Below are 26,866 nucleotides of genomic sequence, written 5' to 3'. Positions count from 1 at the left end.
GAATCATCTTTATCATCATCAGGACGAGGCTCGACCTTGGGCATCTTCAGCGCACCTGCCACCATTGGAGTGCCATCCCACCGATCAGGACTCAAACTCAGATCACAGATTAAAAGTATATTTACCCAGGGGTGGCCTGATCAGGACTAAGTCCAACACATTACTGCAGTTCCCCAACAGCACATATTTGTGTTGTAGCCCCGGATAAGCACACCGCGTTCAACTTGTCAACTAATCAAGCCCTAAATGAGTTGAATCAGTTGTGTTGTTGGGGGTACTCGAGGACCGGAGTTGGGAAACACTGCCTTATGGAATTGTAGCCATTTTATTTAAGATTGCTACATGATATTGCAGCAAATTCGGGGGTAACAAACTGGGACTTAAACTTGGGATGATAGTCCCTGGGCCCAACACCTTAGCCATTACACCAAGAGATCCATTCACTACCCAGCCCTTCCTTTGGGAAAACACAACCCCAGACTTCTCTATCATTAGCCCCACGCCCGGGCACACATTCGATTGCCCTACAGTTCTGCCATCCTCTACGGAAAAAAATATTGCAGTCAGAGTGCAGTATAACTGCAGTATGCTGCAAATACTGCATCCCAAAATATTTTTTTTTACTAGTGGTTTTGCAGTGTAACTGTAGTTACAGTGCAGTACAACTGCAGTTATCCTGCAATTACTATATCCAAAAATACCAGTTGACTGCAGTTACTGCACTTTTACTGCAGCTGCAAAACTGCTATCTTTTTGTTTTGTAAGGGTAACACCAGTGCATACAATTTACTACACTTTCCAAGGTACTCTAGTGCTATAAATGGTTGACTTTGTTCCATCTGAGAAAAATAAATGAAAAATACCAACAAGTGAAGACACTTGGAACTGCCAATTTATTCAAAAATTATTAAATGATGTGGCACTAGATAACAAACAAATCAAAAGCATAACTAACAGGGGGGCAGGGGGATTCATTGGCAAGATCACCATTTGGCTGTGCCAAACAGTCCATGCTAAATTCCTAAAATGGCAGTTTATCAACACAGTCAATAACATTTTTCTGTTTATAATCATCTGGGGGTAAAACATATTTTAATAAAAATAATCAATAACACGGTTCACACTACAACCAGATCCAAGTTGTACTGGGCTGGTTGTTTCGGGAATCGTACTGGGGGGGAAAACAACATGAAAAGAAAACGTCTGAGCCAGTACAGTACAGTTCTGGTTAGCATGATAGTGTGAAAAGGGTCAATGCATCTAATGCTGCAGGCCCTCCAAATTATGCATTACATATCTTTCAGTAGCTACATAACTGCACATTTGAAGTGTCACTCAAAAGCAATAGAAGGAAGTACAGCAGGTTATATAAAATGCACATTTTTAAATCTAGACCAATTATCAAACTGATTTGAAACTAAGTTGAGATATGACCACACTTCTTCACTGACTGTACAAGGGATAAATGCAGGAGAGAGAACACATTCTGGTAAATACAAAATTCCTCACTGTTTGTCAGGGTTGGGGAGTAACGGATTACATGTAGTCAGTTAAATGCAATCTTAATTGAAAAACAATTTAACCAATCAGTTACGTTACCAGCAAACATATTGTAACCAGATTACAGATCCTTTTGAAAAACTAGATTACTTCTTGGAATACTTGTAAATTCTGAAAGGACGTTGACACCTTTCTATTCTCACTAAGCAGGTTTCCAGTAAAGTACCAAAAAAAAGTCACGACAGGCTCATGTAATGTAAACAGCAAATTTGTCAATAAACTTCCAAAATGTCAACAAAGCTAAATACGCTAGACAAGGGTGGGTGGGGGGGGGGGGGGGGGGGGGGGTCTTTTTGGGTCTGCAAAATTCATTGTGTGTGAAATGGCGCTTTAATGTGCAACTATTAATTAATTAAGCATTATATCTAAGTAAACTTGGAGTCACGCAATGATATTTTGTGTGGTCCTCCCATTACAACTCAGGAAAACATGCAGTTTACTAGGTTACATGCAGTTTACTAGATTTAACTTTTTTTAAATGTGTGATGAACTTCACAGGGTGGTGAAAGTACAAGGTGATGAGCTTGTTGCTCCTTTCAATAAATATCGAGGGTGTTATTCTGGTGACATGACGACCGATGTTTGATTGCCGTTTGACAAATTAAAATAATCTCGCTCTTTTGTCCATAATAGTCTCATCATATAGGCTACACCTGAACTCTATCTGCGAGCTCTTGTCTAGAGCGCACATTCGCTATATAACTCAATATTGTTTCTGACAAAACTATCAGACGAGTTGAAAATTCAACGGAAAAACATCTGACTTGTATTTTCTATTCGGTACATGGGAATTTAACTGCAAGAGTAATTTATGTGCACTACGTCATCACACACAGGCCTTTATCCACAAAAAGTCAATTTGATGGAAACATTTCTGCTGAGAGAATGCAGAAATTTTATTTATGCAGCTTTTTTAATATTGACATTACAATCTGTTGCCAATTGGATGGAAACCTAACTAATGACATTCAATTTAGCATTGAAAAAAATGCGCAAGTTTAAGTTTGTTCCACCTGAGCGAGTCTGGTCCTTGACTTGTGAACACTACTATGCCACACGAAATGCATTTGATGGATCCCCTTTTTAAATGCCTCTTAAGAAAGTAATCCAAAAGTACCCAAAACTAATCAGATCACATTACAGATTACAATTGGACAGGTAATTAACTAGTAACTAACGGATTACATTTAGAAAATAACCTACCCAAACCTGCTGCTTGTTCATTACAATTTACACCGTATGCTTCGTAAGACAACTCCTGAACAGCTAGAGGGTCAGAGTGGAGCTCAGGTTAATGTCATGGTGGAACACAATACATATAAATCTTTTTCATTTCTTCTTTTTCTTCTTGGGAGGACCTTGATCTGAATCACTTCCTTCTGATGAATCAGAGGCCGAGCTGCTTGAACTGCTAGAGGAAGAGGAGCTAGAGCTGTCACTACTGCTGTCACTGTCGTCCGACGAAGAGCTTGAGGAGTCACTACTGTCAGACGATGAGTCACTGGAAGAGCTGTCAGAGTCACTGCTGCTGCTGCTACTACTACCACCACCACCACTTGCATCCTTTGACCTGAAAGCAAGTGGCACAATTTACAAAACCATTATTACATAAGCAGAATAGTGAAGGCATGTTGCAGGCATAGCCTAGATCTCTACTGAATATTTAAGAAAAGTGTGTCGAGTGGACTATGCTCTACCCATTTCAGATCTAAACTCAGCAAAAAAAAGAAATGTCCTCTCACTGTCAACTGTGTTTATTTTCAGCAAATTTAACATGTGTAAATATTTGTATGAACATAACAAGATTCAACAACAGAGGGGGGGGGGGGGGGGGGGGTCAAAATTAACAGTCAGAATCTGGTGTGGCCACCAGCTGCATTAAGTAATGCAGTTTTTTTTAACCTTTATTTAACTAGGCAAGTCAGTTAAGAACAAATTCTTATTTTCAAGGAACAGTGGGTTAACTGCCTCGTTCAGGGGCAGAGCGACAAGATTTTATTAACCTTGTCAGCTCAGGGATTCGATCTTGCAACCTTTCGGTTACAAGTCCATCGCTCTAACCACAAGGCTACCTGACGCCCCGCAGTGCATCTCCTCCGTATGGACTGCATCATATTCGTCAGTTCTTGCTGTGAGATGTTACCCCACTCTTTCACCAAGGCAAGTTCCCGGACATTTCTGGAGGGGGGGAATGGACCTAGCCCTCACCCTCCGATCCAACAGGTCCCAGACGTGCTCAATCGGATTGAGATCCGGGCTCTTCGCTGGCCATGGCAGAACACTGACATTCCTGTCTTGCAGGAAATCACGCACAGAACGAGCAGTATGGCTGGTGGCATTGTCATGCTGGAGGGTCGTGTCAAGATGAGCCTGCAGGAAAGGTACCACATGAGGGAGGAGGATGTCTTCCCTGTAACGCACAGCGTTGAGATTGCCTGCAATGACAACAAGATCAGTCCGATGATGTGACACAACGCCCCAGACCATGACGGACCCTCCACCTCCAAATTGATCGCGCTCCATAGTACAGGTCTTGGTGTAACGCTCATTCCTTTGATGATAAAAGCAAATCCGACCATCACCCCTGGTGAGACAAAACCATGACTCGTCAGTGAAGAGCACTTTTTGTCAGTCCTGTCTGGTCCAGCGACAGTGGGTTTGTGCCCATAGGCGACGTTGTTGCCGGTGATGTCTGGTTAGGACCTGCCTTACAACAGGCCGACAAGCCCTCTCTCAGCCTATTGAGGACAGTCTGAGCACTGATGGAGGGATTGTGCGTCCCTGGTGTAACTCGGGTAGTTGTTGTTGCCATCCTGTACCTGTCCCGCAGGTGTGATGTTCAGATGTACCGATCCTGTGTCAGTAGAAAGGCCTCTTTAAAGTCCTAATTTTCATAACTGTGACCTTAATTGCCTACCGCCTGTAAGCTGTTAGTGTCTTAACGACCGTTCCACAGGTGCATGTTCATTAATTGTTTATGGTTCATTGAACAAGCATGGGAAACAGTGTTTAACCCCTTTACAATGAAGAGCTGTAAAGTTATTTGTATTTTTACGAATTCTCTTTGAAAGACAGGGTCCTGAAAAAGGGCCGTTTTCTTTTTTTGCTAAGTTTATCTACAACAGTCATAATGTTGGAACAATTTTATGGGGTTTAGAGCTAAAAAGTGACGCTGTGACAATTACCTTTTCTTCTTAGTTTTTTTCTCATTGGAGCTTTCCTTTCCTGGTCTGAATAGTGAATAGAGATCGAGTTAGTTCCAACATGCCATGGCTGAAAAAAAATCCAAAGATTATTCTAAACCAACCAGGGGAAAATAAAAGTGAAAAGAAACTTGGCAACACTTATGAATCATTGTACAAAGGAAATGAACTCCCAATGGCGCGTTATACTGCATCTCCTCTAGATAGCAGTACTAGACAGGCTGGGTTACAGTAATAGCCTTGTAAATACTGTCACAGACTAATTACCGCTGTAACCATACAGCAAACCACCTGTAAGCTCAGGCTATTGCAGTAGACTGTAGCCACAAAATACAGATTTGAAGTCATCAAAATCATGACTATGCAGCCTATTCAAAAGTGACATCAAATGGAAGACACCAGGGTCACGTTCATTAGGGTAAATGTTTTTGCATTAGAAAATGAAAATGTTTCTTATTGGAAATGCTCAAGTAGTAGGCCTACCTCTCCGTTTCCAAAAAATGTCTCTCTAATAGACACGACCAAGGTGACTTTCCACAGTGTTAACATCTTCCGAACTCAAAAGTGATCTTCTATCAAGCTGACTTAATAGTAAGACAGCAGTCACCCAATATAAATACATACTTGTGGCTGACTTACCCTGTGATATTGACCTGTTTATTTTGATTTTCTTTCAGTTTATTTTTCATTTCTGTTGTCCTTGATGGCCTGTGAAGGTATTTTCGTTTGCCAGTACACTCATATGTCCAGTGTCCAAACTCCAAACACTTCTGACACCGAACATGTTGTTTATTTGCCTCCCTGTTTGGAAAAAAAAGAGACATGAGTAAGAGTTATTTATAACTGTAGGTAGACTTTAACATAGGGAGGGGGTGGGGTGTACACTATGTTAATGGAACCTGGCCCCTCACTACAATGGTAGCAAAAGTTGGATAATCCCTGCTGTTTCTTGGGCCAAATCAGAATAAGTGGAGTCAGGACACTTTTTCAGAAGAATTGAGTAGCTTCCCTGACTATCTAAAGCCTTTGTTAAGAGATCTTGAGACCAATGTAACACAGGTAGCTGCTGGCTCAAGCACTATGCCTGTTCCCCAGTCACTACTGTTGTACTTGAGTTTTTAGGAAAAGGGTATATGGGCACTCCTGACTTGCAAACCAGGGTTAGCCTCAGGATTTGAGCGTGAAATACTTACTCTTGTTTCTAACATGTAGGCTCAGCATTTTTACGAACAGCCCCATTACAAGTTAATGTTGAACTAACTAGATGTCAACTTATTTTTCACAGGGAAGCGTTATTGACCCGACCTTCAGTATGCTGGTCTGTATATATTTTTCCTCACACGCAACAAACAATATGGCCGAGCCTAACCGAACTACAGACCAAATGTTGTCCCAAGCAATCAGAGTGTAAATATTTTATTCAACATACTGGTTTGTAGAGACTTGCATCTTTTTAAGGCAGACTTTTTTCAAACTGAATATCCACGGGGTAACCATGGTAACGGGCTGATGTTTAGTCAAGGTCAAGTTCTGTTTTAGATTTTGGTTAGTTGTTTTGCAAGTCAGCAGTGTCCTTGTAGTCTCTTCCAAGTAGTTTGTTAGCTGTCTGTAATAAACAAATGAACACCTGAGCTCAATTTCAAGTCACATAGCAGAGACTGAATACTTATGTAAATAAGGTTTGTTTTTTTAAAAATGTGCAGAAATGTCTAAAAACCTGTTTTCGCTTTGTCATTATTGGGTATTGTGTGTAGATTGCAGAGGAAAATGTTATTTTTAATGCGTTTTCAAATAAGGCTGTAATGTAACAACATGTGGAAAAAGTCAAAGGGTCTGAATACTTTCTGAATGCGCTGTATATGGTTTGGTGCACCGTATATGGTTTGGTACTGAAGTAAAGTTAGTTTTACATTAAATATTCAGTTCTCTCGCCAATAGCTATTGAACAAAGCCCGCCATGACAATTTTATATCCTAAATCACCAGAGGATGGAGAATAGACATCTTTGTGTGAATTGTTTTATTTATTCAGATTTCAAATGGATTGTTCTCCATCAGAGACAATAGTCGGGTGAACAATACTTTCCTGTGGATATTTTGTCTCAGACTTTTAGTTACCTAGCAAGCAAGTTAGCTAGATAGTTAACGTTAGTATGCGGATGCCTTAACTATGTTCGGTTTGCTCCTAGCAGAACTTGGCTAGGTAAAGTGAACGTCTGACTCACATACTCCTTAAAGACATTCGCTTGAAAAACGAGAAAAGCTTCAATATTACTGTGTCACTCTTGAGACGCCGTAGCCAGTATACACTTCCTTGAAATAGATTTTAAGTTATATTTTCTTTAGTTCTGGTTTTGCCGAGCAGTTCTTTGTCACACAATTTTACATCTTAGATGTTTGGTGCAGGATTTCTCAAGCAAAAAAAGTTGTATAAAAATCCTTAATATTGACCAATTACTGACAAAGGGGCGTAGGTTTTGGCTACCAAACTTCAGCTTGCCTAAAGAAAGTGCACAAACCAGTAGGGTCCATCTGCTGACCAAGTATCATATTCCGCGCCCACTACGCATAACTTACTACATGTCGTGCTCACAGCTGTGTACCAGTGTTCTATTTTTTTATTTAACTCGGCAAGTCAGTTAAGAACAAATTCTTATTTACAATGATGTCTACTGGGGAACAGTGCCTTGTTCAGGGGCACAATGACAGATTTTTACCTTGTCAGCTTGTGGATTCGATCCAGCAACCTTTCGGTTACCGGCCCAACGCTCTACCAACCTTACTGCGAGGGAAGTTGCTAACAGAACCGCAGGAAGGCGAGTTGGTGCTCGATAATAATAACTAATAGGAGTTGGCAGGGTGAAAAATGTGGCCTGTTTTTTCATGATTACTTCAAAACTACAGCAAGCAGCTGGGCCATATGGTATATGAAACTGGGCTCCACAGCAGATGCAATTAACTAGTTAATCAGAAAAAGCATTGTTAAAAATGTCATGGTTCCTGCCTAACAATATTGTGCATTAGCGCCACCTACTGTACTGGAGCACCCACACCTGTCCTAGCTTAAACATTCACCCAGATATAATGGGGATACCAAACGCCCCAATTTGCAGGCCGCAATTGCACCCTTCCACGAACAGCCAGAAAAAAACCTCTGCTTAAAACAAAACGTCACAATTTAGTCATTAATACACGAACCTTTCGGATGGGAAGCATAAGGACGCTTTTACCCAGCTAACGTTAGCGCTAGCTAACTTATGTGTCGGCTATCCAACGTGCAGACAGTATATCTATGCTTGTTAGCCAAAGAAACATATACTAATTATTGAATGTAACCATTTAATAAGTTAACTTTGTACATCATTATTGCCCACATCTCAAACAACGTTGTAGGTAACGTTACAGTAGCTAGTTAACGTTGGCTAACTAGCGTTCAGTAATAATATTATTGTTAACTAATTAGCCAAATATTCGCACCTCAGCATTACTTATTGCTCCAAGTAAACACGGTGATCACTAAATACGCTGAATCGAGTAAGTACACCAAAATTCTTTAGCATTTTAGTAATAACCAAACTTACGCTTGCCGACGGGCAATAATTCTGTGCATGGGTGTCGCCATGTTGCAATTTGGTAGAAATGTAGCTACTTCCGGGATGGCGAAACAAAAAGATTCCGATTGGGCGACACGAGGACACCGCCAACCAATCAAAAGCCTATGGTTGATGCCAACGATGTGTAGAAACTCTGGATGACACCAGGGGAGCTGTATTGAAGCCACCACGCAACCATCTTGGTACTCCTCATTTGTAAAAAAAATTATTTTGGAATCTATAGTTTGGAAGCTATAGAAATGTATTCAATAATGTCTACATTCGTTTTTGACACATTGATGTATTCTATTACAGACACCTTAATGCATACTTGTACATTAAATTATGTGAGCTACACACACATATATATATATATACATATTAGAGAGTACCCTTTGTTACTGTCCCCACTACAACATAAAAAAATACTTAAATATATGTACTTTTGTCCTTGAAACACTTAAGTGAATTACTGTAGAATTCCATTCATTCCTATGGAGAACTGCTCCTACTAGGGAGTGCCAATATGTCCGACCGGTGGCTTCAAAGCCACTCAATGGCCAATAGACAGCATTAGCAATTCAGGGTTTATTATAATTATTTTACCAGGTAAGATTTTACCAGGTAAGTTGACTATGAATACATTCTCATTTTACAGCAACAACCTGAGCAATAGTTACAGGTGAGAGGAGAGGAGATGAATGAGCAAATTGGAAGCTGGGGATGATTATGTGGCCTTGTTAACCTTCCAACTCTTACAATAAGTGCCATGGGATCTTTAGTGACCACAGAGTCAGGACACCCAGTTAACATCCCACCCAAAATATAGTACCCTACACAGGGCATTGTCCTTGATCACTGCCCTGGAATATTGCTATTTTTAAACCGGAGGAAAGAGTGCCTCCTACTGGCCTTCCATCACCACTTCCAGCAGCATTTGGTCTCCCATCCAGGACCATCGTTGCTTAGCTTCAGAGGTAAGCCAGCTGCGGGATACAGAGTAGTATGCAGCTTGTTGCTCTTCTATGTTGAATAGTTATCCCAACAAGACATATCATCTACTGACTTGTTATTAAAAGTGGATAAATATTAAACTTCAAAAGGTCTATTTGATAAAAAAATATATTTTCATTCATCCTTGACTATTAGAATATATGTCAAATAGTCATCAAGTACGATCCAGCAAACAAATCAAATCGTATTTGTCACATGCTTACTTTCAAGCCCTTAACCAACCAGTTTAATGAAAAATAGGAGTATACTTCCAACATTTTTTTTCCAAATGTAAACAAATAAAATAACAATAACGAGCTTATATATCAATGTGCAGGGGAACAGGTTAGTCGACCTGTTCAACCTAGACTTGGCGCTCCGGTACTGCTTGCTGTGTGGCAACAGAGAGAACTATTTATGACCAGGGTGGCTGAAGTCTTTGGCAATTTTTAGGGCCTTCCTCTGACACAGCCTGGTATAGATCCTGGATGGCAGGAGGCTTGGCCCCAGTGATGTACTGGGCCGTACGCACTACCCTCTGTAGCGCCTTGCGGTCAGATGCCGCGAAGTTGCCATACCGGTTGGTGATGCAACCAGTCAGGATGCTCTCCGTGGTGCAGCTGTAGAACATTTGGAGGATCTGAGGACCCATGCCAAATCTTTTCAGTCTCCTGAAGGGGAATAGGCATTGTCGTGCCCTCTTCACGACTGTCTTGGTGTGTTTGGACCATGATAGTTCGTTGGTGACACCAAGGAACTTGAAGCTCTCAACCTGCTCCCCTACAGCCCCGTCGATGAGAATGGGGACATGCTCGGCCCTCCTTTTCCTGTTGTCCACGATCATCTCTTTTGTCTTGATCACGTTGAGGGAGAGGTTGTTATCATGGCACCACACGGCCAGGTCTTTGACCTCCTCCCTATAAGCTGTCTCACCTGCTCCCGATAGGCTGTCTCATCATTGTCTGCAAACTTAATGATGGTGTTGGAGTCGTGCTTGGCCATGCAGTCATGGGTGAACAGGGAGTACAGTAGGGGACTGAGCACTTACCCCTGAGGGGCCCCCGTGTTGAGGATCAACATGGCAGATGTGTTGTTACCTACCCTTAACACCTGGGGGCGGCCCGTTAGGAAGTCCAGGATTCAGTTGCAGAGGGAGGTGTTTAGTCCCAGGGTCCTTAGCTTATTGATGAGTTTTGAGGGCACTATGGTGTTGAACGCTGAGCTGTGGTCAATTAATACCATTCTCACGTAGGTGTTACTTTTGTCCAGGTAGGAAACGACAGTGTGGAGTGCAATAGAGATTGTGTTATCTGTGGATCTGTTGAGGCGGTAGGCAAATTGGAGTGGCTCTAGGGTTTCTGGGATAATGGTGTTGTGAGCCATGATCAGCCTTTCAAAGTACTTCATGGCCTTTCAAAGTACTTCAGTCATTCAGGCAGGTTACCTTGGTAACCTTGGTGTTCTTGGGCACAGGAACCCTGGTAGTCTGCTTGAAACATGTTGGTATTACATATTCGGTCAGGGAGAGGTTGAAAATGTCAGTGAAGAAACTTCACTGACATTTGGTCAACGCATGCTCGGAGTACACATCCTGGTAATCCGTCTGACCCTGTGGCCTTGTGAATGTTTACTTGTTTAAAGGTCTTCCTCACATCGGCTATGGACTGTGATCACACAGTCGTCTGTCAGTGTTGCTTGCCTCGAAGCGTGCTTAGAAGTTATTTAGCTCATCTGGTAGGCTGGTGTCACTGGGAAGCTCGCGTCTGTGCTTCCTTTTGTAGTCCGTAATAGTATGCATGCCCTGCCACATCCAACGTGCGTCGGAGCCGGTGTAGTAGGAGTCAATCTTAGTCTGTATAGATGCTTTGCATGTTTGATGGTTCGTCGGAGGGCATAGCACGATTTCTTATAAGCATCCGGGTTAGCGTCCTGCTCCTTGAAAGCAGATGTTGCCTGTAATCCATGGATTCTGGTTGGGGTATGTACGTACGGTTACTGTGGGGACGACGTCAACAATGCACTTATTGATTAATCCAGTGATTGATGTGGTGTACTCCTCAATGCCATCGGAAAAATCCTGGAACATATTCCAGTCTTTACTAGCAAAACAGTCCTGTAGCTTAGCATCAGCGTCATCTGACCACTTCCGTATTGAGCGAGTCACTGCAACTTCCTGCTTTAATTTTTGCTTGTAAGCAGGAATCAGGAGGCCAGATTTGCCAAATGGAGGGCAGTAGCGCGTGGGAGAGTGAGTCTAACAGAAAGCGGGTGGGAGCGGGATGATGAAATCTGTCCCGCTCAGACCTCTACTGTGCACCATGACAGTGAAGCCGACAATGCTAGAGAATTTTATTACTGACTGTGTCAGTGTGAAAAATGGGGAATTACCTAGGGAAACTGACAGATCAATAAAGTTACATTGCCATACTGACTAATGCAACCCACATTGCAATGAAAAAACATCAGAATATCAATCTTCAATCATTTGGCCGATGGTTTCATTGTTTGATTCAAGTCTAGTTTGATTGAGGCAAAAATATTAGCTAATGTAAGCCAACTTTTGGCCAGCTCTCTCTCTAATGGTACATCAACTGGAGAAAGTTTATATACTTCTGAAACGGGATTAAACAAAGGCTACAAAACATTTCCATACAAAAAACTGCTGTTAGATAGCAATATGAGGAGGCTATTATCGCTATCTGACAGATAACTAGAGCTAACCTGGCTGTGGTAGCTACTCACAAGCATAGCTTATTCATCCACCTCAGTTGAGAGGGGATGAAACATTAGCTAATGTTACATGTCAGTTAAAATACTATCTCAGCACTGCGAATAAACACTAGTTTTAAAAAAATTATGTTAAGTTAAATAGCAGTTACCTTGCCAGCTACATCAGTCAACTAAAGAGTAGCCAGTTTCTGTTCTGCTGCCTGTTACAAATCGGTGAAAGAGCGCAACACGGACACACTGAACCATGCTCAACTCTCCCATGCTGGTCCAGCCAGCATTCCAGAAGCTTTGCCTTCACACAGCCTGTCAGCCCGCTCTGTGGTGTCTGCTTGGTCCTAAATCCAGTAGGGTAAACACTCCAAACAGTCTACCCAACCACTCAGAGGTTTTCACATGGTCCTAAAGCACACCGGTACCGCGTTTTGTATCATATTCCAATGCTTAAACTGGGGGGGCAGAAATGCAGTTTCAGAATGCGGGGGGGACATGTCCCTGGGCAACAATTACATATTGTCTTAAATAACAGTCCAAACAACATGTAGGCCTGTTAGAACACAACATTTATTATGAATGAAATGTACAGGCAAATCCTTACGGAATCCTAGTCCTTTAGCCTGTATCTAGGGTACTAACGTTAGCATTGCTAGCTAGCTAAGTAGCTAAACCTGCGGCATCTAAAATAGTGTTTTCAACGATAACAGACAAACACACCTTCAGTGACTGTACAACCAACTAATAAAACGTTTACAGTGTTCGAGAGGATCAAAACCATAATGCATCATGGGTAAAATGTTGAATGGCTGATTGATCTAGAATAATAATGAATAGTTATTTATGATGCATGTTTCTCAGTCGCCTGCAATGTTGAACAAGAACATAGGCTATTTCGAAAGCGCAAACCTGAGTGCAATTTTGGTTGGTAATGGTGGGAGTGGTTTTGCCAAATGGAATCATGGGAGTTTGAGCCTTGAACAACAGAAAAATATTGGATTAAACTGACTATAAATATCAAGCTGTAGGTTTTTGAGCGTCAATTTAAAATATTTACAGATGTTATTCGACGCAGACAACCAGAGCAACACATAGCAGGGAATTCCAATATGAGCAGAAATCTAAAGACAGGTTATATACTGTAGGTAGCTGAAAATGACTATCCATAATTGATCTTTGATATTGGGGATCCGTGGGACGGCCCAACTCTGATGTTACCCCATTGAAGTTGACATTTTAAATGGTTTAAGGTAAGAGTTAAGGTTAGAGTTAGGTAAGGGTTAAGGTAAGCAAGGGGTAAGAGACTCACAGGCGGTTGGTGGCACCTTATTTGGGGAGGACGGGCTCGTGGTAAAGGTTGGAATGGTATCAAATACGGTTTCCATATGCTTGATGCCATTCCATTCACTCGGTTCCCGGCTATTATTATGAGCCGCCCTCCCCTCATCAGCCTCCTGCAGGGGGTTAGGGTTTAGGGACATCCCAAGGATTCTGGATAGCACTAACCGTCCATCATAATTTGTAGGCCAGCATCATTTAATTCAGCCGCCAGTTAAGGACTTGTGAGGCGTCTGTTTCTCAAACTTGACACTCTAATGTACTTGTCCTCTTGCTCAGTTGTGCACCGGGGCCTCCCGCTCCTCTTTCTATTCTGGTTGAGCCAGTTTGCACTGTCCTGTGAATGGAGTAGTACACAGCGTTGTACAAGATCTTCAGTTTCTTGGCAATTTCTCGCATGGAATAGCCTTTATTTCTCAGAACTGATGAGTTTTCAGAAGAAAGTTCTTTGTTTCTGGACAGTTTGAGCCTGTAATTGAACCCACAAATGCTGATGCTCCAGATACTCAACTAGTCTAAAGAAGGCCAGTTTTGCTGCTTCTTTAATCAGAACAGTTTTCATCTGTGCTAACATAATTGCAAAAGGGTTGTCTAATGATCAATTAGCCTTTTAAAAGTATAAACTAGGATTAGCTAACACAACATGCCATTGGAACACAGGAGTATGGTTGCTGATAATGGGCTTCTATACGCCTATGTAGATATTCCATAAAAAATCTGCCGTTTCCAGCTACAATAGTCATTTACAACATTAACAATGCACACACTGTATTTCTGATCAATTGTATGTTATTTTAATGGACAACAAAACATGCTTTTCTTTCAAAAACAAGGACATTTCTAAGTGACCCCAAACTTTTGAAGGTAGTGTGTGTGTGTGTGTGTGTATGTGTGTATATATAATATATATATGTGTTCACGCGGACTCTCAATGCAATATCGCGAGAATTGAATAGTTCTCGATGGCTCTGGACCTTTCTATCAGAAAGATGTCGTTCTAAACCATGAATTTTTAAAATTTTCTCCAACTAATGATATGTAGTACTCACATATGGCAGTATCTCAACTGCTGCTAACTCAAAGTTGGCATGTGAAATGCGTATATATATATTTTATATATATATATTTTATATATATATATATATATATATATATATATATATATATATATATATATATATATAAAATATATATATATAAAATATATATATACGCATTTCACATGCCAACTTTGAGTTAGCAGCAGTTGAGATACTGCCATATGTGAGTACTACATATCATTAGTTGGAGAAAATTTTAAAAATTCATGGTTTAGAACGACATCTTTCTGATAGAAAGGTCCAGAGCCATCGAGAACTATTCAATTCTCGCGATATTGCATTGAGAGTCCGCGTGAACTCACAAAACCACCTTGTAGTTGTAGCAGATCTTGCTATCTACCGCCCGGTGTGCACATCTATCAGATTATTCAGTACAGTGCCGCGGATTATGAATTGAAGTACACTTCTGATTTAACAATATCCACTGACTGTTGTACGTCTTTCCAAAAATAATTCAAACACGTTTCTGTTATTTTAAGGAGTTATTGACGTCAACATTTCATACAATAGTAGAATACAGGCAAGGTAACGTTAGCGTGGAAGATGTCAGTGGTGGGAATTGATGTGGGCTTTCAAAGCTGCTATGTTGCTGTAGCTCGAGCCGGAGGAATTGAGACCGTGGCTAACGAATACAGCGACCGAAGTACACCGTAAGTAAAATATTTTAAAACTCGTTTCCCTAGTCTAGACTAGCCATACACTTGAGACAAACACAATTGGTTTGTTAGAGTGGCCAGTTTCTGTTTTTGCGGCCTGGACAACTAGCTGCTAGCTAGTTAGTTAACAGTTGTGTGTACAGGGTACTGCACGTGAATTCAGCTGCATTACGTTAGCGAGCTAGCTAACGTAATGCAGCCATCTAATCCATTTAATTTCACCATCCCGCTTTTATCAGATGGATTTATTTCACATGTGTATTGAACTAGTTAATGGTTGCTATTAAACTAGCAGTTACTTATGAGTTCGCCTGCTATCATAGTTAGCCTGTTAGCTAGCTCACCGTTTTACTGTACTGGCTCACTTGCTATGACGACATCCGTCAGTCGCCGGTAGGAATATTCTAGCAATTTTGCAGTGCGTATAACTGTGTGGTAAAGTACACCATCCAATGAAATGTTTTTTTTAAACCTTTATTTAAAATATATATACCATATTATTAGTTTATGGCACCACTGGCCACTTACTGTCAGATTTAAGTCAATATTAACATTAACTTGTTCAGCGATTTTTATATTTTGTGGCATTTTTTTCTTCAACATTTAAGAAAATTTACAGAAAATTACATGCGATAACTGCCTAAAACGGTCATAAACCAGGTTCCATCAAACCTATGCAAGTAAAGTACATGTCGGACAAAACATGTAATGACCGGCCTGATGGCAACAGAACATTTTTCGTTAAACTTCCGGACGTCGACAAAAAAAATACACTAGACAAGTTGGTATCTTTTAGTGTCGATAAAATTAATTATGCGAGAAATTACGGTGGAATTGCTTTTATGCGCAAATATTAACATAGCCATCATATCGAAGTACATTTGGAGTCACGCGATGACATTTGTGGTCCTACCACTACTACTGAAGGGAAAACATGCAGTTTATTAGGCTACAGATAATACCAGTTTTGATTCATTTCACAGGGTGGTGAAAGTGCAATATTCGATTCCCACGTGGGACCAGTACAAAAAAAGTAGGAAAAACGTATGCACTCACTGCTGTAAATCGCTCTGGACAAGAGTGTCTGCCAAATGACTAAAATGTAAACGTCTTAATGCGCCTTTCCAATAAATATAGGGTCTTATTCTGGTGACATGATAATCGATGATTGGTTGCCGTTTAATAAATAAAAATAATAACGCTCTTTTGTCTATAATGATAATGTAGGCTATACATCTGCAGGTTGCTAGAGTGCACGCCCAATACCAGAGTGCACGCTGGATATATAATGCAACATATTTTGTGAGAGAACCATCAGTACAGTTGAAAATGTAACTTGTATTTTTTATTTGGTACGTGGGAATTGAACGGCAAAGGGTATTTTTATGTGCACCAAGTCAACACAACCTTTTTTTATTTTCAAGAAGTCAATTGATGGAAACATCTCTGATGGAAAAATGCGCAAATTGTTGTTATGCGGATTTTAGAATATTCTAATGAAAATATGTCGCCAGTTGGAACTAAACTAAAAAAATGTCTGACTTGCTAAATGGTTACACGTGCCGCGTTCTATCAATTAGCAAATTTACATGCCTGAGTTTTCTAGAACCGTCTAGCTTGTGAACGCAGCATTAAACCAGGGGTAAGGTACGTTTCCATTGGGGGAAAAAACAAAAGAAACAGCTGAACGTCATGACGTCACACCTTGTCGACTTCTAGAGTCTTCTTCAGGCTGCATGGATAGATTGAAATAATTGATTGCATAACACCGGTGAAACTTGCTTTCCTATAGATAAGAAATAACTGGATGTTTAAACTTGCATCCAGTCAATCAGAAATAAAAGTCGAAGCAATGCAGGCACTGCTGTAAATTCTGTAAATTGAAAGATACAAATTTAAATGTCTTAAAATGTTCAAGGATGTATAGATTTTTGTAACACAAAAACAGAAACACTGGGTTTTTACATTCAAAGATAAGAGTATCAATTGATTTCATTACCTTATTCTTACAGAGCATAGTATTCCATATGTAAAATATATTGAATAGGATGTTTTTTATTCATTTTATGGATGTAATATTTAGCAAGAATCATAAATGAATTCACCACATACTTTTCATTAGTGGAGGATCTTGGACAATCTAAAACAAAAAGAACATCACAAGCTTGCAGATGGATGTCGCTACCCTATATTTTACCAAGTCCAACACTGGAAAAACAAATGTTCAAGATTCTGTCCCAGATTGAAATTTATATTTACAAGTACTTGTTGGATGTGTAATATCTGAGTTACTTTAGTGTTTCCATCACTTTGTTAGCACGTACAGTGCATGCGTAAAGTATTCAGACCCCTTGACCCTTTTCAAAACATTTTACGTTAAAGCCTTCTAAAATTAATGAGTTTTTTCCCCCTCATCAATCTACACACAATACCCCATAATGACAAAGCAAAAACAGGTTTAAACGGGAAATATCACATTTACGTAAGTATTCAGATCCTTTACTCGGTACTTTGTTGAAGAATCTTTGGCAGTGATTACAGCCTTGAGTCTTCTTGGGTATGATGCTACAAGCTTGGCACGCCTGTATTTGGGGAGTTTCTCCCATTCTTCTCTGCAGATCCTCTCAAGCTCTGTCAAGTTGGATGGGGAGCGTCGCTGCACAGCTATTTTCAGGTCTATCTAGAGATGTTCGATCGGGTTCAAGTTTTTTAACGTGCAAAATAAATTTATGCAGCAGGGATCTTGATCCAGGAGGGGATCGATTGTCTCTGCTGTAATGCTAGAAAACCAAATGCGTAGTTGGAGCCCTGAGCTGAAGATAATCTATTTGGCACATCTTGGATAGAAATCTAGTCAGAACTTATAAGCAGTGGCGTCGCACGCACCTTTTTGTTGTTGACAGTGTTGAAAATCATACTGTCTGTATTTCAAAATACCCTGATATACGGTAAACTGCCCAAGCTTAATGTGGGCTAAACAATTTCATGTGATGACTTGCTAAGTTATAGATTACTTTACTTCTCTCATCTCGGTCTCTGAATTTTACATAGGCTAATTCACACTAAGATATGGGGTGCCATAGAATCTAAAGCAGCATGCACACAAGGAAGGATCTTATCAATTATCTTGTTCACCTTTTTCAGAGCATGTGTGTCCTTTGGACCACGGAATCGTTCAGTAGGCGCGGCAGCGAAAGGCCAGGTAAGCCTTGCTTTAAGACATATCGCTAATATAAGTCATTTGTGAAAATAAAGTAGCATGTTATTTGACCATGGCATTTGTTCTTTTTTTCTTTTTGAAAGGTTGTAACAAATTGTAAGAACACTGTTCAAGGGTTCAAGCGATTCCATGGCAGGGCATTCTTAGACCCCTATGTCCAGTCAGCAAAATCTAGCTTGGTTTACGACCTGGCCCAGATGCCTTCTGGGATGACCGGCATCAAGGTAAATGATCAGAAGTGAAGATGCGGCTGAACAGGGAGCTGGTTTGAGATATTCATTTTTACTTTATTGCGCAATTTATCTACTAGGTGATGTACATGGAGGAGGAGAAAGTCTTCAGCATTGAACAAGTCACTGCCATGCTGCTGACCAAACTGAAGGAGACTGCTGAGACGGCAATGAAGAAACCTGTGGCTGACTGTGTCATCTCTGTAAGACATTTTACTCTATCTTCACGCCTGTCTAAGTAGATGTATTATTTTTTGGGTTAACAAACCCTCATGCCTACAGCGATGCCTATGCCCTATAGAAAATATGCAGTTACATGTGCGCGCGCACACACAGTTTAGGCAGTCACGGGCTGTGTTTTTGTCAACTGTCATCATTTCTCCTAATGTCCTCCAGGTCCCCAGCTTCTACACTGATGCAGAGAGGAGGTCTGTCATAGATGCAGCTCAGATTGCAGGGCTCAACTGCCTACGACTCATGAATGAGACCACTGCAGGTAATGCCATTACCATGCCAACACTGAACAATGTTATCCCATGTAAATCTTGGTCTGAACCAATTTCTCTGTCTATTCCAGTTACACTGGCATATGGGATCTATAAACAGGATCTCCCTGCCCCTGAGGAAAAACCAAGAAATGTGGTATTTGTAGATTTGGGCCACTCTGGTTATCAGGTCTCTGTCTGTGCATTCAACAAAGGAAAGCTCAAGGTACGTTTTTGATATGTTCAAAGACAACGTAACACACACAAAAAAAAAGATAGAATAAGGCATTAAGTTAAAAAAAAAAAATTGTTCTTTCAGATGCTAGCTTCTGCGTTTGATGCAGAATTGGGTGGCAAAGACTTTGACGAGGTGTTGGTGAACCATTTCTGTGAAGAGTTTGGCAAGAAGTACAAGCTGGATGTGAAGACCAAGCCCAGAGCCCTGGTTCGTCTCTACCAGGAGTGTGAGAAGCTCAAGAAGCTGATGAGCGCCAACTCCTCTGATCTGCCCCTCAACATCGAGTGCTTCATGAATGACATCGACGTGACTGGGAAACTCAACAGGTTAGTGGAGCGTAAAACAAGTCCTTTCATTTATCTCGGTACGTCTACATTACACATTTGGCCATCCACAGTGGAAAAGCCATGTGTCAGGAAGTGGTTTCATTCGGTGCATGTGTATCATCATGATACAAGCAGCTGCATGTGTGTACGGTATCTATTAATATCCCATGATCACTGTTGTTCCAGAGGCCACTTTGAGGAGATGTGTGCAGGGCTTCTGGCCAAAGTGGAAGCTCCCCTGCACAGCGTCATGGAACAAGCCAGTGAGTAGCTGTAGTAATAGTAGTTGGAATATCCCTGAGCCGTGTGCACAAGCGCAGGCTGTTCATGTTCTTGCTAAGACCTGGATTGGCTGTTTAAATCTGACTACTAATATGTTTCATACATTGTCCAGAGCTGAAGAAGGAAGACATCTACGCTGTGGAAATTGTGGGCGGGGCCTCCAGGATCCCTGCCGTCAAAGAAAGAGTCAGCAAATTCTTTGGAAAAGAGCTGAGCACGACATTAAACGCAGACGAGGCTGTCGCAAGAGGATGTGCACTGCAGGTATCATGTCATGACTCACTGTCCCCAATGATTTCTTCAGCAAATGGCTAAAAATGGCACGCCCATGTCTCTCACTCATGGAACTGGTCGGTATCGCTGTAGTTGTTGACCTGATGTTTACTGGCATAGCACAAACAATTAGCAGGTAATAACTTTTCCTGTTGACATACCATTAAGTACAGTTGTTAAACACTTGGCGAACATATTATAATGCAGGTAGTTTATCTCCTTAGTGTGCAATCCTGTCCCCTGCCTTCAAAGTCAGAGAGTTTTCCATCACGGATGTCGTCCACTATCCCATATCCTTGAAGTGGAACTCTGCCGCAGAGGAGGGGTTAAGGTAATGATATCTTCTTCACATTTGACATTGGCTTATTTAACACCGATTGCACTGAACTCTGATTGGCAGTGACTCACGTCATCTTCTGGTCTACTCTCCTCCGTCAGTGATTGCGAGGTATTCCCAAGGAACCATGCTGCACCCTTCTCCAAAGTGTTGACATTCTACCGGAGAGAGCCCTTCTCCTTGGAGGCGTACTACAACAACCCCAAAGAGCTGCCGTACCCGGACCCCACAATAGGTACCAGAACAAACAGTCCTGAAACTTTAAATGCTTCTAATAAGCTATAAGCTTGCACCTGTTCAATTAATTTTGTACTTTTAATGGTCGTTTCTGAGGCCAGGTTACTGGGTGTCTTCTAATACTCCACTTGTGAACTCGTCAGGTCAGTTCATCATCCAGAAAGTGGTTCCCCAGGCAAATGGTGAGAGTTCAAAGGTCAAGGTGAAGGTCAGGGTGAATGTCCACGGGGTCTTCAGCGTGTCCAGTGCCTCTCTAGTAGAGCTCCTGAAACCTAATGAGGGAGAGGAGCCAATGGAGACAGACCCAGCCGGGAAGGAAGAGGAGGTTTGTGTGCACTGTTTTCGCACAGCGCTTACATAGGCTATGGCCTCTACCAGGCTTTCACCTCACCTTTGGTATAAAAGCCTGTGGAAGTTCCTGTCAGAAAGAGGCCAAAAGAAGGTGGAGGGTATCCAAGTTGTTTGCCCCTCCCAACAATTAGAATAGGCACTTTCAAACAGGCAGCGATTGGAAACCGAAAGCCAATAATTTTCTTTGTTGCCCATGTGGGGTCGTGTCATTTCAACCAAATTATAAATATTCATGGGGGAAAATGTAGTATGCTTGCACCATTAATTAGTGTATCTGGATAATTAGCACTTCTGATGAGGAATGGAAGGGGTGGTTGTTTTTGAATAATCATCTACTCGCACCCAATCAGTCAGCAGCCGCTGGCAATCAGCGCTCCACTCATATCCACTTTTCCAATATGAACTTCCCCAGGCTCTGGAGAACAACTTGAGGGAGGCCTGGAAGCCTAGGCTACATCGGCAATAATGCCTATACTTTACCCACACCCAATTTATTGGACAATGAATCAACCCAGACATATTCAGTAAAAGGGCAACTAATTAATCTGTCATGTCTCAGCAAGTTAAACCTGCTTCAGAAAATATATTATTGTATTGTCCTTTGCCTGCTTGTTTTTCTTGTGTTATCTGACCATCTGTGCATTGTGATGTCAAGCTAACGGTTGGTGTTAACGCCACATGAATGGAGAGCTAATAAAATGTTTGTCTCTTCAGAGTAAGATGCAGACTGAACAAGATGACCAAAAAGCCAAAGGTGATGGACAGAAAGACGACGCTGACAAGAAGTCAGAGACTGAGGAAATGGAGGTGACTGACTGACACTACATATTTTCAACATTCTGAGGGGATGTGTTTTGTGTGTATGTATTCATGATAAAGGTATGGGACCAGTGCACATTTACCTAAAACGTAGTAGTGTGTGTGTGTGTGTGTGTGTGTCTATATAATGTGTGTGTTTTTTATCTCAGACATTGGAGGATGGAAAACAGGAGAAGAATCACGCTCCATCGGCAAAGAAACCCAAAGTGAAAACGAAGACTGTTGAACTCCCAATCGAAAACAGCCTGCACTGGCAACTAACCAATGACCTGGTCAATCTGTTCATGGAGAATGAGGTAATGTTCTAGGACACCATAACTAGTATCAACATTAATTAATTTTTTCCAGTATTATCTGATTGGCTTAGCATCACTAAGAAAGGATATTTTTCTGAATTTTGTTCTCATTAGTTGAAAACCTGTCCTGTATTGATATAAACCATGTATTATTGTCTGTTATTGTTTTACAAGCATCATTTTAACATGCAACACTGTATATCATACCACTATTGTACAGTATAAAGAATTTCTCAACCTTTTTGTCTGTAAAATCGGGTTTAATGGGTTGCTTAAGCATGTTCATCTGTGTCTACTGAGAGTTGTAGTAGGAAAGAAAGTAACACACTTGTTTTTATTTAAATGTTACAATTTAGCAGGTGCTCTTATCCAGAGCGACTTAGTAGTGAGTGCATACAAATGTATATTTGTGTCCACCTCAGGGTAAGATGATTATGCAGGACAAGCTGGAGAAGGAGAGAAACGATGCCAAGAACAATGTAGAGGAGTACGTCTATGAGATGAGGGACAAACTGCACGGAGTGTTGGAGAAGTTTGTCAGTGAATCTGTGAGTATATTCCCTCAAGCTGGCTGAGTAGAAAAGCACTAGCTAACAGCAAGGCTAAGCCACATTTATTTGTATTATTCCCAGTGTATTATATAACCTTTACATGTATTGTGGAGTTGCTAAAAGTTTTTACTAATTGTAGGACCGAGACACCTTTGCATTAAGACTTGAGGACACAGAGAACTGGTTGTATGATGACGGCGAGGACCAACAGAAACAAGTGTACATCGACAAACTGGCTGAATTAAAGGTAACATTGCCAGTCAATTCCCGTCTCTGATTCTAGGGTGTATTTTGTTATGTGACTGAACCAAATGTCCCTTCGACAGAAACTTGGGCAGCCCGTCCAGGAAAGATACATCGAGGCTGAGGAGAGACCAAAAGCATTTGATGAACTCGGAAGGCATATCCAACAGTACATGAAGATTGTAGAAGCATACAAAACAAAGGTAACTTCTAAGATATTGTTATTGCATAGTTGTGCACATGTAGTTTTATCAACTGAGTCACTGGACATGTAATGATATATCTCAATGTCTCCCAGTATTGAAATGTTCCTTATGTCTTGACACCCAGGAGGAGCAGTATGAGCATTTGGACGAGTTGGAGATGTTGAAGGTGGATAAGCAGGTGAACGACGCCATGATTTGGATGAACAGCAAAATGAATGCGCAGAGCAAACAGAATTTTACCCAGGAGCCTGCCGTCAAAGTCCAGGAGATTCAAGCGAAAACAAAGGTTAGTGCAGACAATAGATTTGTATAGTCTGTCAAGGACTCCGTTCTGCCTGGCAAGGTCATATGGTCGGGGACAATAGGTAATCGGGGACAATTATAGGTAATATTTCATAAAGTTCAGGTCCTAATATGGCATATGGTCATCCAAAGTTCAGAATATCCCTAAGCTCACTTTTTAATGTTCATATTCTGTCAACTCGTACCCAAATAATGTTGTGGACTCACTGTATACTCCTATTTGTGGCCAAAGTATAAATTGGAGAAGAAAAAAACCACTTCAAAACCCCCACCTCAAACAGTCACCATTCCAACACAAAGCTCATTTTTAATATACTTAATGCTGTAATATTGAAATTTGGGGGGGGGGGGGGCGCGAACCTGACCACGTTCACACAAATGTTAGTTGTAGATCTGTCATTCTTATTGAAAGCAAGTCTAAGAAGTTGTAGATCTCTTCTATGTGCTCTATTTCTATGCTTTTTGCTCTTACATTTTCATGTTTGCATCTTTCGGCTTTCAGCTATACACCAGCTTCAAACAGCTGAAAATACAATAGTTGGAGATATTGAACATATTTTTCAAAGCGGTTTAGATGGTACAATGATTCTCTGCACTAGACATTGCATGTTTTGTCACAATGTCCATGTTTTGGAAGGAAGACCATTTCACTAATATTGTAATTAATTATAGGTAATATTTCATAAAGTTCATTTAACATCCTCTTTCCATCTGTTTAGGAGCTTTACTCAGCTTGCAACCCTATTGTCTCAAAACCCAAGCCCAAAGTGGAGATCCCCAAGGATGAGAAGGAAGAGCAGAATGGACCTATTAATGGACAGGAGGACACAGATGCCCAGCCAGGCAGCCCAGAGAAGGGTGCAGCAGGGAGCACGGTGGCTCCTGAATCTGCAGAGGGCAACAAACTGCCTCAGATGGACATTGACTAACTGCTGCAGCTGCCCCAGCCTTCTCTCCCCACCCGCCTCGCACCTCTGAGTTCTTACTGATTATAGCCTTTCTTTTGATGACACAGTCAAACTATTCCTATAAGTACTGTCAAGCAGCCTTCTTGGCATGTTCCACTATTTTTTGCTGAATACAATGAATGCATATTGATCAAGCTGTTTGACATCAAATATTGTGAGTGCCGCAGGATGGAAACTTGCTTTCTGTGTATTGCTTCAATGGCCATTTAGTAAGGAATGTTCTCAGCCTCTCTAGCCTATTTCCACTGAGATTGAAATATTACGAGGTCGTAAGCAGTGAAAAAACTAGTACAGAAGTTTAGTGAAAAATGTTAACTTATGTTTGAATGGGGAAGGGGGTTGAAGCTTGAAATGTATGCTTACTCCCTGTTGGATAAATGTTGAGGACACCCTGATGGGAGAGAAATTGGATGGAATAAAGGTTAGTGTATCCAGAGATATGATAGAGGCACCAATTACCTGTCTACTATATGTTTAATTAGATTTGAATTACTGTCATGCAATATTTCAATATAAGGCTGTCACATTTAAAGGCAATGGTCTGTGGGTTGTTCTCTGGTATAGCCTTGTTTTGTTTTTCTACTCTGTACAATGGTGTGAATGAATGGTGAATACCAATTTGGTGCTGTTACCACTCACCAAAAGCAAAATAAATACATTCGTGTATGACAATTATGTTCAAGTGCTTAAACTATTATTTGAAAATGCAATGAGGAACATGTTGATTTGGGTGAGAGAATACTCCAAGGGACCTGGAGTGGAACACATTGAATTCCACAAAAGGAAAAGGATTATACAAAGTTCTGGTTTGCTGTTATTATACTGTCAAATTCACAAAGGTGGCATAAACAAAATGCAATGTTTAGATGTTCTATTGCTGTAAATCTCAAATCGGCAAATCCCTTCTATGGCCAGTGGTGGTTTTGAGAAACAAATAGGCCACTTAATAGGCATTATATTTGGATCACCCCCTCAGCTCAGTACATAAAACCAACAGGTGTGTGCAGAGGGTGAGCCCTCATCCCCACTAGCTGAGTTTCTTTATTTTTTCTCTGTTCCAACCACCATGACCTACAGACACAGCTTCACCAGTGCTATTCTGGATCCACTGGTTAACCCTTAAAGCACCAACATATTTTTTGCTGATTGCAAGAAGACTTTCAAGCAGTAGCACTATTTTATTAACCTTTTGTAACAATTCATTGGTTCACAGTCCCAAAATTAGCATATACACTGCTCAAAAAAATTAAGGGAACACTAAAATAAAACATCCTAGATCTGAATGAATGAAATATTCTTAAATACTTTTTTCTTTACATAGTTGAATGTGCTGACAAAATCGCACAAATTATAAATGGAAATCAAATTTATCAACTCATGGAGGTCTGGATTTGGAGTCACACTCAAAATTAAAGTGGAAAACCACACTACAGGCTGATCCAACTTTGATGTAATGTCCTTAAAACAAGTCAAAATGAGGCTCAGTAGTGTGTGTGGCCTCCACGTGCCTGTATGACCTCCCTACAACGCCTGGGCATGCTCCTGGTGAGGTGGCGGATGGTCTCCTGAGGAATCTCCTCCCAGACCTGAACTAAAGCATCCGTCAACTCCTGGACAGTCTGTGGTGCAACGTGGCGTTGGTGGATGGAGCGAGACATGATGTCCCAGATGTGCTCAATTGAATTCAGGTCTGGGGAACGGGCGGGCCAGTCCATAGCATCAATGCCTTCCTCTTGCAGGAACTGCTGACACACGCACATGGAGGGCTGTGTGGACCCCAAAGAAATTCCCCCCCCACACCATGACTGACCCACCGCCAAACCGGTCATGCTGGAGGATGTTGCAGGCAGCAGAACGTTCTCCACGGCGTCTCCAGACTGTCACGTCTGTCACGTGCTCAGTGTGAACCTGCTTTCATCTGTGAAGAGCACAGGGCGCCAGTGGCGAATTTGCCAATCTTGGTGTTCTCTGGCAAATGCCAAACGTCCTGCACGGTGTTGGGCTGTAAGCACATCCCCCACCTGTGGACGACGGGCCCTCATACCACCCTCATGGAGTATGTTTCTGACCGTTTGAGCAGACACATGCACATTTGTGGCCTGCTGGAGGTCATTTTGCAGGGCTCTGGCAGTGCTCCTCCTGCTCCTCCTTGCACAAAGGCGGAGGTAGCGGTCCTGCTGCTGGGTTGTTGCCCTCCTACAGCCTCTTCCACGTCTCCTGATGTACTGGCCTGTCTCCTGATGTACTGGCCTGTCTCCTGGTAGCGCCTCCATGCTCTGGACACTATGCTGACAGACACAGCAAACCTTCTTGCCACAGCTCGCATTGATGTTCCATC

General features: G+C 41.4%; 2 protein-coding genes across 2 annotated transcripts; one reads left to right on the top strand and one right to left on the bottom strand.

Moving 5' to 3' along the window:
- Positions 1–874: 874 nt before the first annotated feature.
- On the bottom strand, positions 875–8,474 carry zcchc10 (zinc finger, CCHC domain containing 10). The gene is made up of 4 exons (XM_021617468.2): positions 8,344–8,474; positions 5,403–5,564; positions 4,746–4,790; positions 875–3,130 (listed from the first exon to the last, which is right to left on the bottom strand). The coding sequence occupies exons 1-4, from the start codon at positions 8,382–8,384 to the stop codon at positions 2,890–2,892; spliced, it is 489 nt and encodes a 162-aa protein (XP_021473143.1). The 5' UTR covers positions 8,385–8,474; the 3' UTR covers positions 875–2,889.
- A 6,333-nt stretch (positions 8,475–14,807) lies between these two features.
- LOC110533353 (heat shock 70 kDa protein 4) lies at positions 14,808–25,203 on the top strand. Its single transcript, XM_021617467.2, has 19 exons — positions 14,808–15,157; positions 18,308–18,365; positions 18,467–18,607; positions 18,694–18,816; positions 19,010–19,109; positions 19,191–19,324; positions 19,418–19,662; positions 19,849–19,925; positions 20,057–20,208; positions 20,442–20,548; positions 20,656–20,789; positions 20,935–21,116; positions 21,857–21,949; positions 22,111–22,257; positions 22,680–22,805; positions 22,948–23,055; positions 23,135–23,254; positions 23,382–23,543; positions 24,280–25,203. The coding sequence occupies exons 1-19, from the start codon at positions 15,051–15,053 to the stop codon at positions 24,487–24,489; spliced, it is 2,526 nt and encodes an 841-aa protein (XP_021473142.1). The 5' UTR covers positions 14,808–15,050; the 3' UTR covers positions 24,490–25,203.
- Positions 25,204–26,866: the final 1,663 nt, after the last annotated feature.

This window comes from Oncorhynchus mykiss, chromosome 10, assembly GCF_013265735.2.
Source record: "Oncorhynchus mykiss isolate Arlee chromosome 10, USDA_OmykA_1.1, whole genome shotgun sequence".
Taxonomy (NCBI): Eukaryota; Metazoa; Chordata; class Actinopteri; order Salmoniformes; family Salmonidae; genus Oncorhynchus; species Oncorhynchus mykiss.
This window is presented reverse-complemented; position numbering and strand designations above follow the sequence as displayed.